The sequence below is a fragment of the Dermacentor silvarum genome, chromosome 1 (assembly GCF_013339745.2).
Source record: "Dermacentor silvarum isolate Dsil-2018 chromosome 1, BIME_Dsil_1.4, whole genome shotgun sequence".
Taxonomy (NCBI): Eukaryota; Metazoa; Arthropoda; class Arachnida; order Ixodida; family Ixodidae; genus Dermacentor; species Dermacentor silvarum.
The window spans coordinates 170,507,439-170,526,371 of NC_051154.1; the positions used below are offsets into that span (position 1 = coordinate 170,507,439).

The following is an 18,933-nucleotide window of genomic DNA, read 5'->3' on the forward strand; positions in this document are numbered from 1 at the left end:
GGGAACTGGACAAGAACCGGATAGTTCAATATAACAAGAAAAAATAATTGTAAAATAATGTGAACAAAGTTTGTGAATAGAAATATGAGAATTAATAGATTGTAGCTTATAATTTCAAGAGGAAAGGAATAAACGAAAACAAAAATACAGCTAATCTAATCGATTTTCTAGAAATATAATGAAACCTGAAGTTCTGATTTTACAGTCGAAATCTTTCTGTCCCTCCAATAGAGGGACAGAAACAACCAATAGAGGGCCGACCACGACTCCTCCGAACGCTCACTCGCCTCTCGCTCCCCCAACCCCCTCTGACGGTGTTTTTTTTTTAATATAATTTTTTTTGCCACTTTCTCGCTCTCCCGCTCTTGTCCCCTCGTCTTAGAAACCGCGCCTAGCCAGTCAAGCGCCGGCGCTCATTTTCTTTTCAGTCTCTCCCTTTACAGACAGCCACAGCGGACATCGACGTGACGTCACTCCACTAACCCTTTAAAACTAACCCGCCGAGGATGACGAGGCCGCCTTTGACGAAGATAGGTCCTCCTATCGAAACGTTGGCCAGCCTTTCTGAGGCACCTTATCCCTGTTTATAATCCTTATTCCTCGTGTCCCTCCAATAAAATTTCGGAAGGCATCGCCAACCTTCCTGTCGCTGGGCCCAAGGGTCGAGGCCCCTAAAGATAGTAAATTTTGAACATTTAAGTCTAATCTAAGAAATCAGAACGGTGTTTCTAAGGTTCTTTTTTGCAATTCAGAATATATTCTACAATCAATGAGACAATGATCTATTGTTTCATGTTCCCCGCAAAACGGACAGTTCGGTGAGGGAACCAGACCAGCTCTGTGTAGTTAAAAATTTTGAAATGGAATTCGGCAGCGTAGTCTAGTGATTACGACTTCAAGTGCTCGCGTTTGACAGAGTTTCCTTTTCCAATAATGCGATTAGTTCCGAAAATCGTAAAAGTTTGTTAAAGGGGCGTGAAATTCAGCAGCGTCATTTGTCTCCAAAATCTCGCCCCTATATATATGATGAAAGCTGATGGTGGTAGGATTTCAATGACCGGGCCATTCAGGGACGCTTTCGCCAACTAATGTGCCATCTCATTTAGAGTGAGAGGGAAATAAAGATCTTTTGTGAGCATAAGGATGGCTTGATTTGCAGGAGTGGTTCCCTCTTCACGGGAATCCATGCGCCGTCTTGGCTGCGACCGTACTCTCAACCAACATGATCTGGTCCGAGAGGCGGGAGCTGGACAGCAGCGTAAATAGGCCGTTATGCCCTGGTACCCAAACCAATCAAAGCTAAGTGAGGGGAAATTAACGATTTGAAAGCTCGCAAAACTTGCGAGTCATCAGAAGCACTGAGGGAGGAGCACAGAGACAGATAATCCGTCACAAGCACTGGTGAGTCTGTTGATGTATTAAGTTTATGGAGGGCTAGAATTACAGCTCAAAATTCTACTAGAAAGACAGGTACGAAGTCTGGGAGGCGAGAAGAAAACGACCAATCGAGAATAGTAGAAAATATTTTAATTCCACACTTTTTTTTTTATTTTGCGAAGCGTTAGTGGCAATAACTGTCTTGATCGGTATGTGCAAAAAGTAATCGTTTAAGATAGAGTTTAGCATGCGGTAAGATAGTGCCTTCGCATTTTTAGGGAAAATATATTCGTTAAATTGGGAATCATTGGGAATTGGGAAACGAGTTGAAATGGGAATCATTTTCGTCTCGCCGAAAGAAATTGTGGTTAAAACTCTTGTACCAAATATTTGATAACAAAATTGGAATTGATAGCAAAAGTTACTTAAAACAGCCAAATTATATATCTGGATTGACTGACCACAAGTACAAAATTAGGGAATACCAGGCCAGGACGAACCTGTATGCAAATGCTTTTGTAAAAACTATCGCTCAATGGAATCGACTGACGTCTGAGCAAGTGTCCAGTGAGAATGAACATGTATTTTTGATAAGCTTGTAACCCCCCTGCTGTGACGCCTTCGGGCTAAGCGGGGAAATGTATGACTAAAGAATAAAGAAAGAAATAAAGAATGTAATTGAACTGAACTTTAATGGAATTCGTGTTGCAAAAAACAGCAGTCACCTCACGAATTCGGATGTTTAACTGATCCAGGAGAGTTCGCATAAAAATAACTTGAGGTGTGTGGAAACGCGGCCACTACAAGCAAAAAAACAAAACAAATCCGGCTATGAGATAAAAACTGTTTGTGAATGCCTTATTCATATAGCCTTAAAATGATTGTACAGCTAACAATCGAAACCGCGTAACAAGAGGAGGGATCCTAGCTTCCAGATGTAAAAGTTCATTTGCTACAAATTCAGGTAGCCCTAAACATTGTCGCAAGACTTGCCTCTCCAGAAGAACGAGGGAGCGAAGTTTATATGCAGGAGCTTCAGAGCACAATACACACCTAACGTCCAATACAGGGTGGAGGAGATTGATAATAGCGTGTTTCTTCGCATACCTGATCAACTGTTGCTCAGCCTACGTAACAAATCAACCGTGCAAGAACCCTTTTCTGCAATATAGTCAATGTGTGCCTTCCAAGACAGAGAATGATGATATATCACGTCAAGATACTTGAAAGTCTCCACTTGTGGAATAATATTTACATGATAAGAAAGTGCAATATATATGGGGTTCTTTAATGGAAATGCGAGCACAGAGCAATTGTCGCCGTTAAGACAGAGATGCATCGCATCAAGCCATTTTTTGTAACTAACAAGTGTGTCTGCAATATTTGACAAACTTTCTGGATGTCATTTGCCGATGAGAAAAACGCTATGGCATCGGCATACACGTAAGTATGTACGTCATCATGACATGGGATGGAGCTCATTAAAATACTAAATAATACTGTAGAAAGCACTGCCCTTGTGGAACGCATCTTGCCTGCGCGTATCTAGGCGAACGAATGCCGCTTTGGAGGCAATAAAATGCTCTGTTCCTTCAAAATTCTGCCATCCACGTTTGAAGGTATTTTGTAATGTTTATGTTCCGAAGCTGACTGAGCAATATCCCATGCTCAGCACTATCATATGCTTTTGATGTGTATATAGTGACTAATGCCGCATACTCTACATTGTTGTATACTTCGATGCTGTCTCCTCAAAGCTGTCTTCTCTTAGGGTCTGCATCAGGATTAGAAAATGAAGCTTTAGTTCAGGGGATCCTATATAAATACATGGGAACAGAGAAATCGCATTCCTCGGCAAGCATTGCATAAAATTTGATGAGGTTTATTACATTAAAGAAAGGAAAATCCAGTACTTTAGCAAGCAGATTTTCTTTTTATTTAGGCCGTGAATGTTTTTATAAAAATTGTTAAGAATTGCAAAATTAAAAATAACCGATTTGTTTACAACTCTGTAACTCGGCAATGAAAGAAGACATCACAAATCTGTAAATTGCACCTAATAATACACTTAACGCGTATAAAATTAAAATAGTATAGATCGTTTCAAAATATACTACTTATTTGTGAGTAGGACGTTTGCCAAACATTTGTCAACATTGCAACAATTCACGTAAACTGTAAATTTAAAAATCAGATTTGTCTGTTTTGGATGTTCTAACGGATGTAGTGTACAAAAGTGCGGTATCAGTTCTTGTTGCAGAGTTACTAATTTGCAAACTTTGTGCTTGTATTTTTTTTAACTTACCACTTTTTGGCAATTTTTGTAACACATATTACAACCCTAAATAAAAATTCTGGTTCTTCAGTCACTAGAATTTAACTTTTTCTCTCAAATACAATAAATCTCATTGAAATTGGACCAGCGGTTCTTTGACAAACTATTTCTGCGTTTTACATGTATTTGAATTGGTAAATCGCAGTTTGCTCCGAGATAAAGCTTCCTCTTAAGCTGGTGGCTGTCCGGCGAAGACGGCCAGGATTTGAAACGCACTCATATTTTCGATCAAAGGCAAGTCGATTGTAGTGTTTCTTGACCGAACTGCATGGAGTGCGACATTCTGTCACAGAGGCAAAATAAACTGCCTAACTATCACACATGCAACAAGAGGGGGCCACAGTTCACACACGGTCTTGTCTCGCTGAACATGTTCCATCTCTGTCTTATAGCGACGTTAAATGTTTTCACAGTGTGTGACCTCAATTCAAGATACAGGCGCTGAGCCCGCACTGCGAACACTCCGTTCACTTTCCATTAGGGCGATAGATGCTTCACGAGTCTTTTTGATGTTTGGACTTTCTTACTGGATCCAAGCAGCAATGGGTCCACTTCTATGTTTTTTTTTTCTCTCTCTCGCTCTGTTTTAATGCCTGCTTCGAACTATGCTGCACAGATTGACATAAATTGCGTATTAGAGGACAATACATGAAATTCAAACTCTACAAGTCCAAAATAAAGGTTGTACTGGTTACGTGGCTGTTTTTGTTCTTTATTAGCGGCCGCCGGCACCTGCGCAAATGAGCTGCGAGATACCGATGTTCTTGACCTGACGTCCCTTGAGTCGCTCTGGTGTAACGCACGGTGGTGCAGTCCAGCTATTCGGAATCTGGTTCAGAAAGCGTGCGTGGCAGTCGCAATCCAGGGGGTTCCCTGCAGAGGAAGAAACGCACGCAAGTAGATTACGTAACAGGAAAGAAACCATAGCCCCATAGCTTCACTGTGTCCAAAATTTTTAAACAAAAACCACCGACGATGATTGTCAGTGTAAGTGAATAGCCGAACTCTGCGTTTCTATGCGAACGATCAGCGTCGTGCCAGACACTCTGGCTCATTTACTGCTCGAGTGCCCGTGGCGCCCCGAAGACACCGTTACCAATCATACAACGACCGCAGACGTGAACCTCCTCGCCGAGATGTGGGAGGCCTAGATCTCCACCCCGGCCCTGGACGACCAAAGACGTCTTGTCACCAGAGCCCGGGATGCTATCGCAGCCAGAGGATTCCTGGAATGAGGGACCCTCCCACCTAGAGTGATACACAGCTCAAACGCTCGGGAACACTGTCTGGAAAATTAAAGTTTATTTTATCATCATCATAGAGTAATGCTCTCGCCAACACGAGCTCGATAACGATTACGACGACGACGTCCATCGGCGCCAACATAACGGAAAGGATGATGAGTTGCTGCTGTTACAGTAAAAGAAGAGGTGGTTCTATGACCGTCTTACACTTAGTGGTACGGCCCCAGGTAATATGTATTTAAATTATTTTTGATGCCCGAATATAGTGTATGTCTTGTGGTGTAGACCGCAGTTATGGCGTAGTTGAGGAAACCATTCTCGCTCCAGGATGTGCGAAGGCACCACTACTGGAAGCGCTGGCAAAGATGCTACCGGAATTGAATTCTGGGGTACTACGTGCCAAAACCTCAATTTGATTATGATGTACACCGTAGTGGTGGACTCCGGATTAATTTGTACCGTGCCCCCAGTGCACGGTACACAGGCATTTTTGCATTTCGCCCCCATCGAAATGTGGCCGCCGCGGCCGGGATTTGATCCCTCGACCTCGTGCTTAGCACCATAGAAAGATGCTATCTGTTTCGCGTGAAAACTTGGATCACGTGAATCCATTGCGCCGTGCCTAAGGGCTGCAAACATGCAAGAAAATAAAGGATGGGGCCGCTTGTTCGCATCACGCAGGTGTTTTGTTTTCTATAAATTCCCTGGAGAACAACTTCAAAGCACTATGTCCACATGACAGCGTGTTACCAACGCCGATGGCTGGGACAAGCAGCCGTTTGTAAAATAAAGGTGATTTCACTCTCTGTCTCTCTCTTTCTTTCTTGGAGGAAAAATAACAACGGCCTGGCTCATTAATTTCGTTTGGTCACATTTGTGCAGCAAACATGGTGTTAGTGCTCCGAAAACACCTGTTTACAAAGAAGAAATTCAACTCCTGTTGCTTTTGTTAAGATTATCGCTTACTGACGAGTGTGTGGTATCCTGTTGAAGTAAATAATAATAATAATAATAATAATAATAATAATAATAATAATAATAATAATAATAATAATAATGATGATGATGATGATGATGATGATGATGATGATGATGATGATGATAATCAATCAATCATGTTTATTTAACGTGCCCAGGAACAACACTAAGGTCTGAGTGCTGGCGCACGCATACATTACAAACCAAAAAACAAAGCCCTGTGGGGGAGAATCATTAAAAAATAAATGAATAAAAATAAAAATTGTGAAAAGAAGAGAGTACCGACAACTAAGCGCAAAGTAAATACAAAAGAAAAAGAAGGAGAAGGGCACTTGAAGAATGCATGAAATTGTAACACAAGGCAAAGCTCGGAAAAGGACGATGACAAGGAGTTATGAAAGATATCAATTTCACGAAAGTAATCGTTATAAAGATTCTGTATTCTGTGGACAGTTGAGTGTTCATGATGACAGGCAGGAACATGGAAAGGTCTATGTTCTCTGGTGATCTTGCGTGGGATACGGAAACATGACACAGCTGAGTAGTTCGGGACACGTGAGGTTACCGTGAAGAGGTTTGAAGATAAACAGAAGGTCAGCGCGATTACGTCCGTCGCGAAGTGAGGGCAATGACAACAATGCAACAGTGCTAGTACAGGGTGCAATGTCGAGGTTTGCAATTCGGTGATTATATATGCTTAGAAACTTTTTCTGGACATGATCTATAATGTCACTGTTGGATCTAGAAGAGCCATTCCAGACGACCGACACATATTCGAGTTGAGGAAGACCGATGGTTGTGTGCAATTTGTGGAACGGTGTAGGAGACTTGAATTCCCTAGATAGTCTGCATACAGAACCAAGAGAGCGCATACCCCGCATTGAAACACGTTTAGTGTGAGCCGAAAAGTGTAAGGTTGCATCAAAAAGTACACCAAGATCATTGATCTCGCAGACCTTACACAACGGCACAGAATCTACAGAATAAGAAAAAGAAATACTTGCTGTTTTGCGTGTGAAAGTCATGACTTTGGTCTTAGCAGCATTCAAGGTAAGGTTATTATCCTTGCACCATTTAGAAAAGGAAAACAGGTCAGACTGCAGGGCGCGACAGTCATCAACAGTCTGAATTTTCTTTAAAATCTTGATGTCATCGACATATAGAAGGAAAGAAGAGTTCCGAATAACAGAAAGAACTTCATGAATAAAAATTAATAAAAGGAGTAGTCCTAATACTGACCCTTGAGGGACGCCGCTAGTTGCCATGCAAGAAGAAGACGTTTGGCCATTGACGTTAACATAACACGTTCTATGAAGAAGATAACTGCGCAAGAGATTCACAACTGACGAGTCAACATCAAAGTGCGTAAGCTTGATCAGAAGCAGCGAGTGGCTGACTACATCAAAAGCCTTGCTGAGATTACAGTAAATGGTGTCAACTTGCCCCCTTTGAAGTACCGGCGTGGAGATCTGTGTCATGAAACTTGCGAGATTTGTGATAGTGGAGCGGCCGGTGAGAAATCCACGCTGATTCGGAATGAGTGAGTTCTTCACAGTAAAAGACAATATGTTGTGAAGAGCAAGCTCAAAAATCTTGGACGCAGCACAGAGAAGAGAAATTGGGCGATAATTCGGCACATCTGTTTTACATCCAGACTTAAATACAGGAAAAAAACGAGCAGTTTTCCACATGTGAGGGAAAGTGGAAGTAGTCAAAGTGTTATTAAATATAGATGTAAGTACTGGAGCAAATATGCTGCCGTAAGCTTTTAGAATTGCGGAGGGGATGCCATCAGGGCCTCGGGATAGGGAAGGCTTCAAGCGCTTAAGGTATTCGTGGACAAGCTTTTCATCAAACAACACCGCACTAGATATAGGAACCGTCGTGTGCTGCTGACTGACACCAGCGTTGAAACCTGCATCTTTATATAAGGAAGAGAAATGTGCTGCAAAACAATCCGCGACTGCTTGGACTTCTGCCCCTCTAGAGTCAAGTAAGCGAAAACCCTCTCCACGTTTATTGGAGCGCTTACAGATATACTTCCAAAATTCTGCCGGCTGGTCAGAGCCGCTCTTTTCCAAGAATGCCATATATGAGTCTTGATCCCGCTTATAGAGACGTTTACAGAGAGCCCGAAAAAGCGGAATTCTTCTCTGCACTCATTAGGCAATGTAATTCTAGATTTTCGGTGTGCGCAATCTTTATGCTTTAGGCAATTATGAGTTCAGACGAAAACCAGTGGGGATACCTAGAGCGTTTAGGCCTGTACTGGGGAGTGTATTTGCGCATACTGCTCAAAACAAGCTCCGTAAACTGATCCACTTGGTCATTAACATTGGTTTTGTCTGTAACCAATTACCAGTCGGTGGTGTACAAGAAATTATATAAACCAAGATAATCACCGCGCTTGAAAGCAAAGCGTGGGGATTCATTTACGCCACTGGAGGAGATCTGCCTCAGTGCTGACACAGGGGCAGTTATCTTTAGTGGCGGATGAAACTTATCGGTACGCACAAGGAAAATTTCGGAACGAGAGACATCTAAAACTTGAGCATTCGAGATGCAAAGTTCTAAGACGTTGCCACAGGAATTGGCGATCAAGCTATGCTGCTGAAGGGAACAGAAGGACAGAAAGTCCAACACCAGGCTGCATTTCTTCTCTGTGTAATGATTGTAATAATAATAATAATAATAATAATAATAATAATAATAATAATAATAATAATAATAATAATAATAATAATAATAATAATAATAATAATAAAAACAGGCAGCGAGTGTTATTCGGTGTGCTTAATATTGTAACGGGTAGTGACACTGCCACGGGAGGAAATGAAAGAAAAATGTCACAGCTTCGCCCTAAGGGCGAAGCAATGAATGCGATAGCAACACAGCAATGTCATACGAAGTAAGGTGAGCGGCTTTGGTAGCAATATGAATTGTAGTAGACATGAGCTGATTAAGTAAGCAGGTGTGCTGCGGCGGAAGTAGACCGACATGAAGAGAGACTCGATGACCACGAGAAGGCGCGTGTGAAACGGTGGTGTTGATGAGAAGCGCTTCCCGTGGGCAGCGCGTGCGAAGGGACACACCTGTAGCGCTGCACTGCCGACCCGGGCAGCATTGCATGCGTAGCGTGCGTTGGAAAATGTGGCCCGACTATTACTAACTGATTGAACAAGCGTGGTGTGAGCGCGCACAAACAAGCATGAATAGATCACACTGAATGACTGCCGACAACGACTGTCAAAACGCTGGCAGCACGCGCATATACGCCGCAGCGGGCGAAGGTACGTGCGGTCTATCGCTTCAACGGAAACTGAGCGGCGAATGCACGGCGCATAAAGGTCAGAGCCGTGTGGAGATAAGCGACGGTGCGAGCGAGCGACGAGCGCGGTTGTTGGCAGAGTAGAAGTGCGCCCCCCCCCCCCCCCCCGCTCCCTCCGGCGCTGGCTTCCCGCTTCCTTGCTGGCGCGTGGGAGATTGAGTGCGTTCGCTCTCCGTGATAGCGCGCGTCCCCGCACGCTTCCGCTCGGGCATACGGCGCGCGGCGAAGATTTTATATAAACTATAGGGAACCTCACGGCGACGGCGACGCCGACGGCAGAAATCCGGTTGAAGTGTCCATATAATTGCTATCGCAATAAAAAATGACTGTTCGCCGCCCAGCCACTCTCTCCAGATATTCGCCTCCCAGCGAACCGCCGCCGCCGGAAGTCGTCTCGCGCAGCGGAGAGCGTGGACCAATCGGACCACAGCGCAGAGGGTGACTTCCGTCGATCGCCCGTCGACGGGAGTTTTGGGTGTTGACGCTTGGCTACTGTTCGGCTGTTTCCTACCTTCATTTCAAAAGCTCGTTTTCCAGCGCTGTTTCACCTCCTTGTTGGTTGTTCTGCCTGAATGTTGTAGTGAATAATATGTGGTGACTGCTTGTTTTGTGTACTCTATATAGGAGGTTACGTTTCCCGATGATGCTCTGCTCATGCATACCCGCAACATGATGCCTTGCGTACTGCCGTGTTTTGGAAAGACGTTTTATTAAAGTTTGCAGGGTGTAGTTCACTGGCACATCCGAAAAAAAAAAACGCGATCTGAAGCATCGCGTATGTGCGGCATATGGGCGCCTCGCAAGCCACGTACGTAAAACATGGCGGCGGTCCCCGCTGCCCGCTTCGAATTGAATTTGGCGTGGCTTTTGTAGAATTCGCTTCGTTCGTAGCAAATGACTGGGCAAACGGCTTTCGCGAAGTCTCAGGCCGCTTCGACTACAGTGTATTATGGATAACCTTGTGGAGTTTTTGAAATCGCTTCTCGTTTCAAACCTTACGAAGCCTAACGAGGGAAATCTTCTAGATATGTCAGCGTCACCTATCTATGAAGTCGAGAGATAGGCGCGACGATGGCATATGGCCTCTGAGTTCGGAAGATCTCGCAGGCCAACTAAAACTGTAATAAACGTTCGCTGCTTAGCGTACGCTGTATTATAGCGCATAGCGCACGCTATTAGTTGCTTACGCTATACTAAAACTGTCTAATAGCTTTCCTTGTTTCCTCGATGGCAGGGCAGGCTCGAAGGCGGAAGTTGACGGGACAAAAACTCAGCTGCGCGCGAGCGGACAGAGCCGTAAACAAGCGCAGGGTGACAGACGAGGGATAAGTACAGGCGAAATACCGACGTGCCGCGTATTCACAAAAAAATCTCGCAGTTTCACCTGAAAGGCGAAGCATCAATTGCGATAGCAAAATTGTAGAGAGCTATACGGAGTAGGGATAGTAGAGTAGTTTTATCGGCCGCATAAACTTGGACACATTCGCTTTCTAACTGAATTGACAAGCGTGGTGTCATCGCGCACAAGCAAACATGAATAGATCACACTGAATTACCGCAGACAACGACTGTCAAAACGCTGGCGCGGCCGCTGCAGCGGGCGAAGAATCAGCTGTGTAAACTTGGACATGCAGCAGCACCGGCAACACGCAGAACTGTTGTCGACGCCGTCGGCGTTTTGCCCGCGTTCGCTCAAAATGCGTGCGGCGTTGGTGACTGTTGCCGGAGCCTCTGATATAAATAGGCACTTAGTGCCGCAGCTAAACGTCGCCTCCCTTCCCTCCCCCTCCCCCACGGCCTCTCGCGCGTCGGAAGAAGGCGCGTTTGCTCTAAATATATGGTGATTGTAAAGGAGGAAAGAGACGCCTACTTGTGCAGCCCTTAAGCGAGCACGGCGCAGAACGCGCGTTTGTTCTCCGCCGTGCGTTCACTCCCCGTGAAAGCGCGCGCCCCTCGCGCCCTCTAACTCGCACATACAGCGTTCGGCGCGCGGCGACGATTTCATCTCCATTGACGTCATACGGAACCTCACGGCGACGGCGACGGCGACGACGACGGCGACGCTGACGGCAGAAATCTGCTTTTGAGTGTCCATATAATTGCTATCGCAATAAAATGAATTCTCGTGGTTTACCAACGCCACCTTGACAGCACAAGGTATGTGCACTCTGCTTTATGCCGTCATGCTACTATGCCCGAAATTTCCATTGCCAAGCCTGGTGTGACAAAAGCGGTGACGTCAAAATTACCGCTGCTAACTCGGGAGCATCGCCATTAGATTTTATGGCAGTCGGGCAAGGTAGCATGACGTCATCAATCGTAGTGCATAAGCCTTGTGCTATATAGGTGGCGTTGGTTTCACACGCCAGAACCCCGATCTGAATATGAAGCACGCCGTGGTAGGGGACTGTGGTTTAATTTTGATCACCTTGGGTTCTTTAACGTGCACGAGCGTTCTTGCATTTCGCCCCCACCGAAATGCTGCCGTCACGGCCAGCATTGAACCCGCGACCTCTAGCTCAGTAGTGCAACCACCATATAGACACAAATGTAAAGAATCGCAACTATTTTTTGAGAGAGCCTGTGCGAGAACGCAAAAAAAAAAGAACACTAGTACGTGACAACGATAGCGTCAAGCCCGATTCGCCGCATACAAAAAGTGTTTTAGACAGTCCTTCAAAACCATGCATACATTTTTTTTTTTCGTTTTTTCCCCGGTCTCTGAAGTTCACAGTTTGTCCATACACAGCCTGTATGATGGTAACTTACTAAACAACTCTACAGGCTATCTATAGAGAACCTGTAGGGTTAGTCTCTTACCGTTTTTCTCGACTATTACTGAGAAGCTCCATACAACCAACTACTTTAAGCGTCTGTAGACTACAAATGGACCGAAGTAAACAAGATCATAACGACTTTTCTTAATAGTTTTTCTATAAACTTCACGTAGACGAACCCACAAGTCTATATGAAGGCAAGTCTGCCTATGCGAAATCCATAGACCACCTTGGACCGTTTTGCATGGAGTACCAGTGACTCGCTGCCATCTTGACAGCTGGCTTATTCGCTTGCATTACTGCCTTATTTGGTTGGCTGCATGAATTCCGGGGAAAGCAAGCTTGTTCAATGACGCAGGCAATGCTGGAAGCAAAACAGCCACGCCAGCGTAAGAACACTGATCTGTACTATGCGTAATGATCAATGCGTAAAAAAAGCTTGATGAATGAATTGATTGTCAAATAAAAAAAGATTCCAATTTTTTCGTAGCCGTCAGAACGCAGTCACATAACTCCGATGGCGATCTCACGAGAAAATAAATCCTTTTCATAACGATGACCGTGCCCCAACATGAGCGTCAGACGCCATCGGAGCAGACGCTTTGGCGCGTTTTTCACATTTTTACGCCAAGCGAATTCTAGCGGTAGGTGGCTAGGTTGGTAATATATGATTGTGAAAGCTTTCAAGCGTATCTGGAAGGCAGACACAAGGAAAATCACTTTTGCGGTGTCTTCTTTCTGTAGGTCTCTTTTGTGTGCTGCAACCTTTCGCAATCATGGTACATGGCACTACGGGAAACGAATACAATGTAATCAATGCCTGAAGCATCCCCGATCACGCGAGTGCAGCCTTAGAAAACGTAAAAGGATCTTTTCTGGTATTTCTGCCGCCGAGCAAGCTTGTTGACCAAAGTACTTGTAACCTCAGCGGTTGTGATTGATGCATCACCTGCGCTTGATAGCACATAGATTACCGCTACAACAATGCTCGAACTGTTCCATATGACATCATTAACGGCTACAGAGCTTGCTGCCCTGCGTATTGTTGTAAATTACCTCCTGGAAGATCAACATCGCAACTGTGTCATATTTTGCGACTCTAAAGCAGCAGTTCAGAAATTGCAATTTGGCCTACATCACAGTACTCATGAGCAGTTGTCCCATGGGCTAAGAAGCACCGACCCCATCAAATTATACATGTATTTCAGTGGCTGCCTGGACGCACCGGCAATGCTGGTAATAACTTCGCCGATGAGACAGTCGGGCCTGCCCATGAAGGAGGCCCAAAATGCTCCGATCCATTTATACAGAATATATACACTGCAATGAAACTATTTCTTGGCTAGAACTATGACACATATTTAGTGACCTTCTCATTGCCTGTCGAGCTGTCGTCTCCATGCACTTGATCGATCCCTAGAGCTACAAGTGTCATCACAAGCATTCCGCTCTGAGGCGATATTGTTGTGCCGCCTCTGGCTGGGGAGGATTTTACGAAGGCTTACTTCTTCCACCTTGGAATGGGTGATATGCCTCTCCTGTATATCATTAAAGCTTGCTTCTCTCTATGCGTGAATCTTGCGGTAACGAAGGAACTATTGAACGTCTTTTATGCCTTTTCCCCTGTACGACGTCGAGCGGGAAACTCTCTGGAAGCATAAAAGAGGCTGAACTCGAGACTGCTTTTGGAAACTAAGATCTTGTGAACATGGCCGTGCGCATCACTGGCACAGAAGGCAACGACAGCTTTACTGCCGTACCTCAAGCCGACAGGTCTCTGCGACCCTTTATAGACTTGGTTTGAACCTTCATATGTGAGCGAAACTGTGCTATCTCTTTCCTTATTTCCCTTTATCCCCTTCTCCCCCAGTGCAGGGCAGCAACCTGGGCGCGCGTCTGGTTAGCTTCCCTGCCTTTCCTTTCTTCTATTTCTCTCTTACTCTGCTTTATTAGTGTATTAATTGCCCTATCATCCATATAAGCGAGACAGATGGTAAAAACTATTCAGTAATGACTGTAATGCGAATTTGTGCAAAAAGGAACTTTAAAAGATTTTTGATAGTGCCACTAAAATGCTGTCATTGGCCTTTGGACACGAAGCGAGGAAGGGATAAAGGTCGTGTCCGGAGACACACTGCCATTAAATTGAGAGGTGAGAAAGAAAACGTTCCCAGACGGTCAGTCGACGAAATCACTCGAAGCAATAGTCAATCAAACGACAAATTCACTGTCATTTAATCTTCTACTGCCAAATATGATTCGTATATTTTTTTTGCTTTTTAATTATGACGTGGCGGATGACATTGCTTACAATTTTCTTTAGTCGCACATTTTTAGTAGCGTCCCATATTTTCAGTGTGCTGTACACATCACAGTTTCCTCCTACCCTTCACACTCCCGTTCTTGAGCTGTGCACTCTTCTAAGGAAGAAGACCAGAAATGAGCAGAAATTGAAGAAGCCCTTGTTTGGAAGTTTTGCCTGACTAGAGCGACAAAGAGCGCGATAGCAAAACACTAATCATAGCTTAACAAAAGAACCATCTTTTCTGAAGGCGTATCTCTTTTTCTTAAAATGCACGATGGTTTACTTCATTTCGGTAAATAAGTGAAGCTAGCTTCTTTCAATACACAAATTCAGCGATCACAAATAGTATAAAGATATTAACCAAAGACTGTGCGTGCTATATGCGTGCGTCAAAAGACGCTTGCGGTTGCGGGAATTCAGAAAAGTGCAGTTTGCAAACAGTGGTTCGTGCCTCAGAAGGCACAATGACAACGCTATCTGCATGTAACATTCTCAAGGGTGGTAGTTTGGGCACATTGGTATTCAATAAGGACGACTAAAGACGCGGAAACTAGACGTGCACAGAAAAAAGGCACATACACACATACAGCATACTCATCCACCCGTAAAGGTACTGAGATTACCGCTAGATGTTGTGGAAGGTCATACAACTGAATACGCTGTTTGCATTTAATATGTCTTGCCGTGATTTGAAATAGCATACGCACCTGGTTGTAAACCTTGCCCACATTACATGTCTTGTTTTCTTCTAATATTGCGAAAATTCTTAATACGCTAAATGTCGCCAATATATCGTACACTGTGCAACGATTTGCACAGTCCAAAAGAATTCTTAGGTGACCTGCAGGAGCACGAAGTTGCACATCGTAAGTTCACTGTTACCATGGCATGCTGTGGGTACCGCCACAGGTATGAACTTTCTTCTGTCCCGCTGTGCCTCTATCTATGGAAGAGGAGGAGGAAAAAGAAGAAAGGAAAGGCAGGGAGGTCAACCAGACGCACGTCCAGTTTGCTACCCTACACGGTGAAGGGGTTTAAAGGGATTAAAGGAAAGAAAGGAGAGAGAGGGAATCAAGTACTCTCAGTATGAACACGTGCGGTTGTCCAACACATCACAATCGGTCACTATGGCATGCACCTGATGCGCTTGGCGCGTCAATGCGTGGTGCGCGTTGCTCTTTATTTAGTTTTCGCACTCTATTGAGCAGCTGACATACTTCCCACATATATTTCCCTTGTACTGGACAGAGCTCACATCCCAATTGAGTGATGTTCATGGATATCAATGACTGTATTGGCCAGAGAACAGTTGATACTTTTATGCATTGTAATAAAGAACTTCGAGTTTTAAGTACAGCCATTTCTGTAGGTAGTATAGTTTCCCTAGTTTCAGCGTGTTCACTAGTCGCTTTAAGCTATTGTACTGTTTTTTTAAGGAATGCTTCCTGAATACTTTGGTTCTTTTTAACAAGACCTTCGTACGTTCAAGCACTCAACGCCGGCCGACTGCGTATCAGCGAAAGAAACCTGAAACGGTGTTCGTCTCACCATCTAAGAAGGCTGCGGCATCGGTGCTCCGTGCAAGCAGAGGAGTGAAACTGTGCTCGTCGAACTGGTGAATGGCGTTTTGCTGAAGGTTAAGCTCAGTCAGCTGGGGCATGTCCACGGTGAGGTCCTCTGGCAAAGATGTCAAATTTGCGTTCCTGCACAACGCGGCAAGCGGCGCAGCCGCAGACACGTCACTGCATCACGCATCATTGCGTTGCGCATTGCATGCGCTTGGTGACAAGCTTCACTGGAACAACGATTATATGAGTGCGTGTAGTCCTGCTATCAGAGTCTCTACAAAAACAGCAAGGGGTGCTGTTCTGAAGCTCTTAGATCATAGGAGTGAGTAGGTAAAACGAAATTGAAGCAGTCTCATTCTTTTGTGCATGGTCCACCACGGTTCTCCAGCAGTAGAGCCCAGAATTAAGATTATAGACACAGCCTCACTTACTGCTTCTGCTTTTGAGGCAGCTATAAACTGCGCTAAAGGAGCAGCATCGTTATTTAAATGAGTCGCATAAGCTTTCCTAAGCTAATGAGAGTAGGTAGCTACATGGCATGGCATGGTATGGCATGTTCTACTTTGCTATAGCACAGAACGGCACATAAGACAAACGCACAGCGCTAACGTTTTACAACAGATTTATTTCCAGTTTTCGCAGGTGTACTTATACTTCCTAAGGTACTTCGGCATACCGCACTGTGAGCTAAATGAGATTCTATAATTTTACTCCTTCTTTAATTTTTTAAATATCAGTTCTCTGTTTCTTTTGCTGCTGAATCGGAACTTAATCTCTATGAGGCTAACCTATGGCGTAATTGCGAAGTTAGACACCGAGCGTCATGACTCGAATGTAAATCTCAATTGACTGCATTGGCCGAAAAGCGTTGTCAGTGAGAAACCGTGAATTGTTACCGTGTCCGACGTGCTAGAAACTATAACAGTATACTTGTGGTTTAAAGATCATGAATTACTGAACCTAAACAGAAAAACTCACACCCTATACATAATCACCACAAACCCACAATAATACCTAAAGGCTTTGTTCCTACATGACCGGAACGGGGTTTTCACCAAGTTGTTGGTAGTTGCGAATTCGTATAAGCTGCGATTGATGACCTCAAAGTATAAATAGATAATATGCATTTTACGATTACGCCACGCAAAAGTATATGCTGCGCACATTGCATGAGGTGCTGACATGTAACATGCTCAGCACCGCAGAGGCATACAAAATTGGTTGACAACTAGTTGCTGCTGAGTCCATCATAGTTTAAAATTGTTGGAATACATTTGAAATATTGTATTTGTTCAAAGGGGTGGCAGCTTGGGTGCATTCTAATTACGGGAAAAAAAGCGGATTTAGAGCTTTAAGCTTGTTGTAAAAAACATTATTGCCCTGAAAGTGAGAACTAAAGAATGTCTTTTCTTTGTTTTCTACACCGTGCCCCTGCGACTATATCCTTCGTGGGTGCAAAGAATTTCTTCCTGTGCTGAAAGCAATATATAGAAATATCAAGAGTGGTATTTATAGGATGAATAAAGGAAAGTTACTATATCTGTCAGCTAAAGCGACGCACTAAAGAAACAGCAGGAAATCTGCGTTTGCTTTTTAGCGTCGCTTCACTTGACAATACTAACAGCTACGTATACCAACTGGCTCAGACATTCAGGCTGTTGCAAGAAAGTAACGAGTATAAAGAAGGCGCTCGTGACTTCGTGTTATTGCTTTTTTTTATGTTGACTATTGTCTAGGTCTGTGTGACAAAACATAACCGCTTATACCTGAGCGTCAGAGATGTGAGCTTGAGGGCTGGCCTAGGCAGCATAGACCTCGAAAAGTGGTTGATGTTGCTGTTCTCGACGTGGAGTTCCTCGAGGTTTTCCAGACCTGCAAGCCAGTCTTGGTCTACGCCCAGGATGGTCGAGTTCAGGACGCGCACGCGCTTGACACTCTTCGGGAGCTGGCTGAAACTGCTGGAGAGGTTCACGTAGTGCATATTCAAGAGGATGACCTCCTCAAGCTTGGTCAGCGGAGCTAGCAGCGCCCAGGATGGGGGTGTCGTGCTGCCATCGCTAAGGATTACCTTCTTGAGCCACGACGTGACGCCGGTGAACGGGTGCCCATCGGACGACGGAGGAGTGGGGCCGTGCACTCGGACATTACGGAGCTCTACTACCGAGGCCATAGTGCCTTCAAGTGCTCTCACCGGTAAAAAGTCGAGGTTGCTGTCGTGAAGAAGAACCTGAACCCGCGAGTAGCGATCCGGTGAGAAGTCGCGGCGGACGGCTGTATCGAAGTCGGTGTGGCTCGTGAAGCCGGAGCAGGTGTACGTGACCCGCGATGTCCCGGACTCGACGCACGTCGGTGTGGCGTTGACGAAGCAAGCGAGCAGAGCCCAGAGGGCCACCCGTCCGAAAGCGATCATGGCTGCTGTGCGTGTGGGAGAAACAGCGGGACGACGTGTGTCTTCTGCCTTCCTTCCGCGGGACGAGTGCGCATGCAACCCGCTTGAGCGACTCTTGAAAAAGCTTGTGATAAACTGTCTGTAAGATGACACCAGTAAGAAAAATCCTTGGTGGATTTGCTGTCGCTTTCGTGGCAAGAAAGCTGACACTCCGCGATAGGAGACATTGCCTTATGGCTGCGCGCTTGTAGTTGAAGTCTGAAAGTGGGTCTTGAAGGTCGCCCACCACTCAAGGTCTTTCACAGCGTTTGCGCCAGCAGGAACGCCGGCTCTCGGCCAGGATATGACATGACGATAGCTGTTGCCATAAGGCACCATATGCGAGAAAACATTGCGTCAGAGGTACGCGGCCATGTTTTAACGTTTGTTTGGTTATAACGTTTTAATTCAAACTCGTAGAGAACCAAAGCTACAGTTCTTAGATGTTACTAGCAATACTGTAACAAAATATTTGCAAAGCGACAGCAGGCTTATTCCGTCGTAAGGAATACGTTACCCAATTACGCCACCGCTTCAGCTAGTGCACGTCACGCAATCGTTAAAGTGAGTTTTATGTTACTTGTGAGCAAGGA

General features: G+C 44.9%; 1 protein-coding gene across 1 annotated transcript; it reads right to left on the bottom strand.

Moving 5' to 3' along the window:
* Positions 1-4,403: 4,403 nt before the first annotated feature.
* LOC119436390 (toll-like receptor 3) lies at positions 4,404-18,400 on the bottom strand. Its single transcript, XM_037703230.2, has 3 exons — positions 17,679-18,400; positions 15,893-16,047; positions 4,404-4,585 (listed from the first exon to the last, which is right to left on the bottom strand). The coding sequence occupies exons 1-3, from the start codon at positions 18,320-18,322 to the stop codon at positions 4,428-4,430; spliced, it is 957 nt and encodes a 318-aa protein (XP_037559158.1). The 5' UTR covers positions 18,323-18,400; the 3' UTR covers positions 4,404-4,427.
* Positions 18,401-18,933: the final 533 nt, after the last annotated feature.

Excerpts from the sequence above, each read along its gene's own strand:
- LOC119436390 (XM_037703230.2), bottom strand. The coding sequence starts at position 18,322 with ATGATCGCTTTCGGACGGGTGGCCCTCTGGGCTCTGCTCGCTTGCTTC. Across the intron at positions 16,048-17,678 it reads CTCACATCTCTGACGCTCAG|GAACGCAAATTTGACATCTT; the intron begins GTATAAGCGGTT and ends CGCGTTGTGCAG. Across the intron at positions 4,586-15,892 it reads TGCCGCAGCCTTCTTAGATG|GGAACCCCCTGGATTGCGAC; the intron begins GTGAGACGAACA and ends CTTCCTCTGCAG.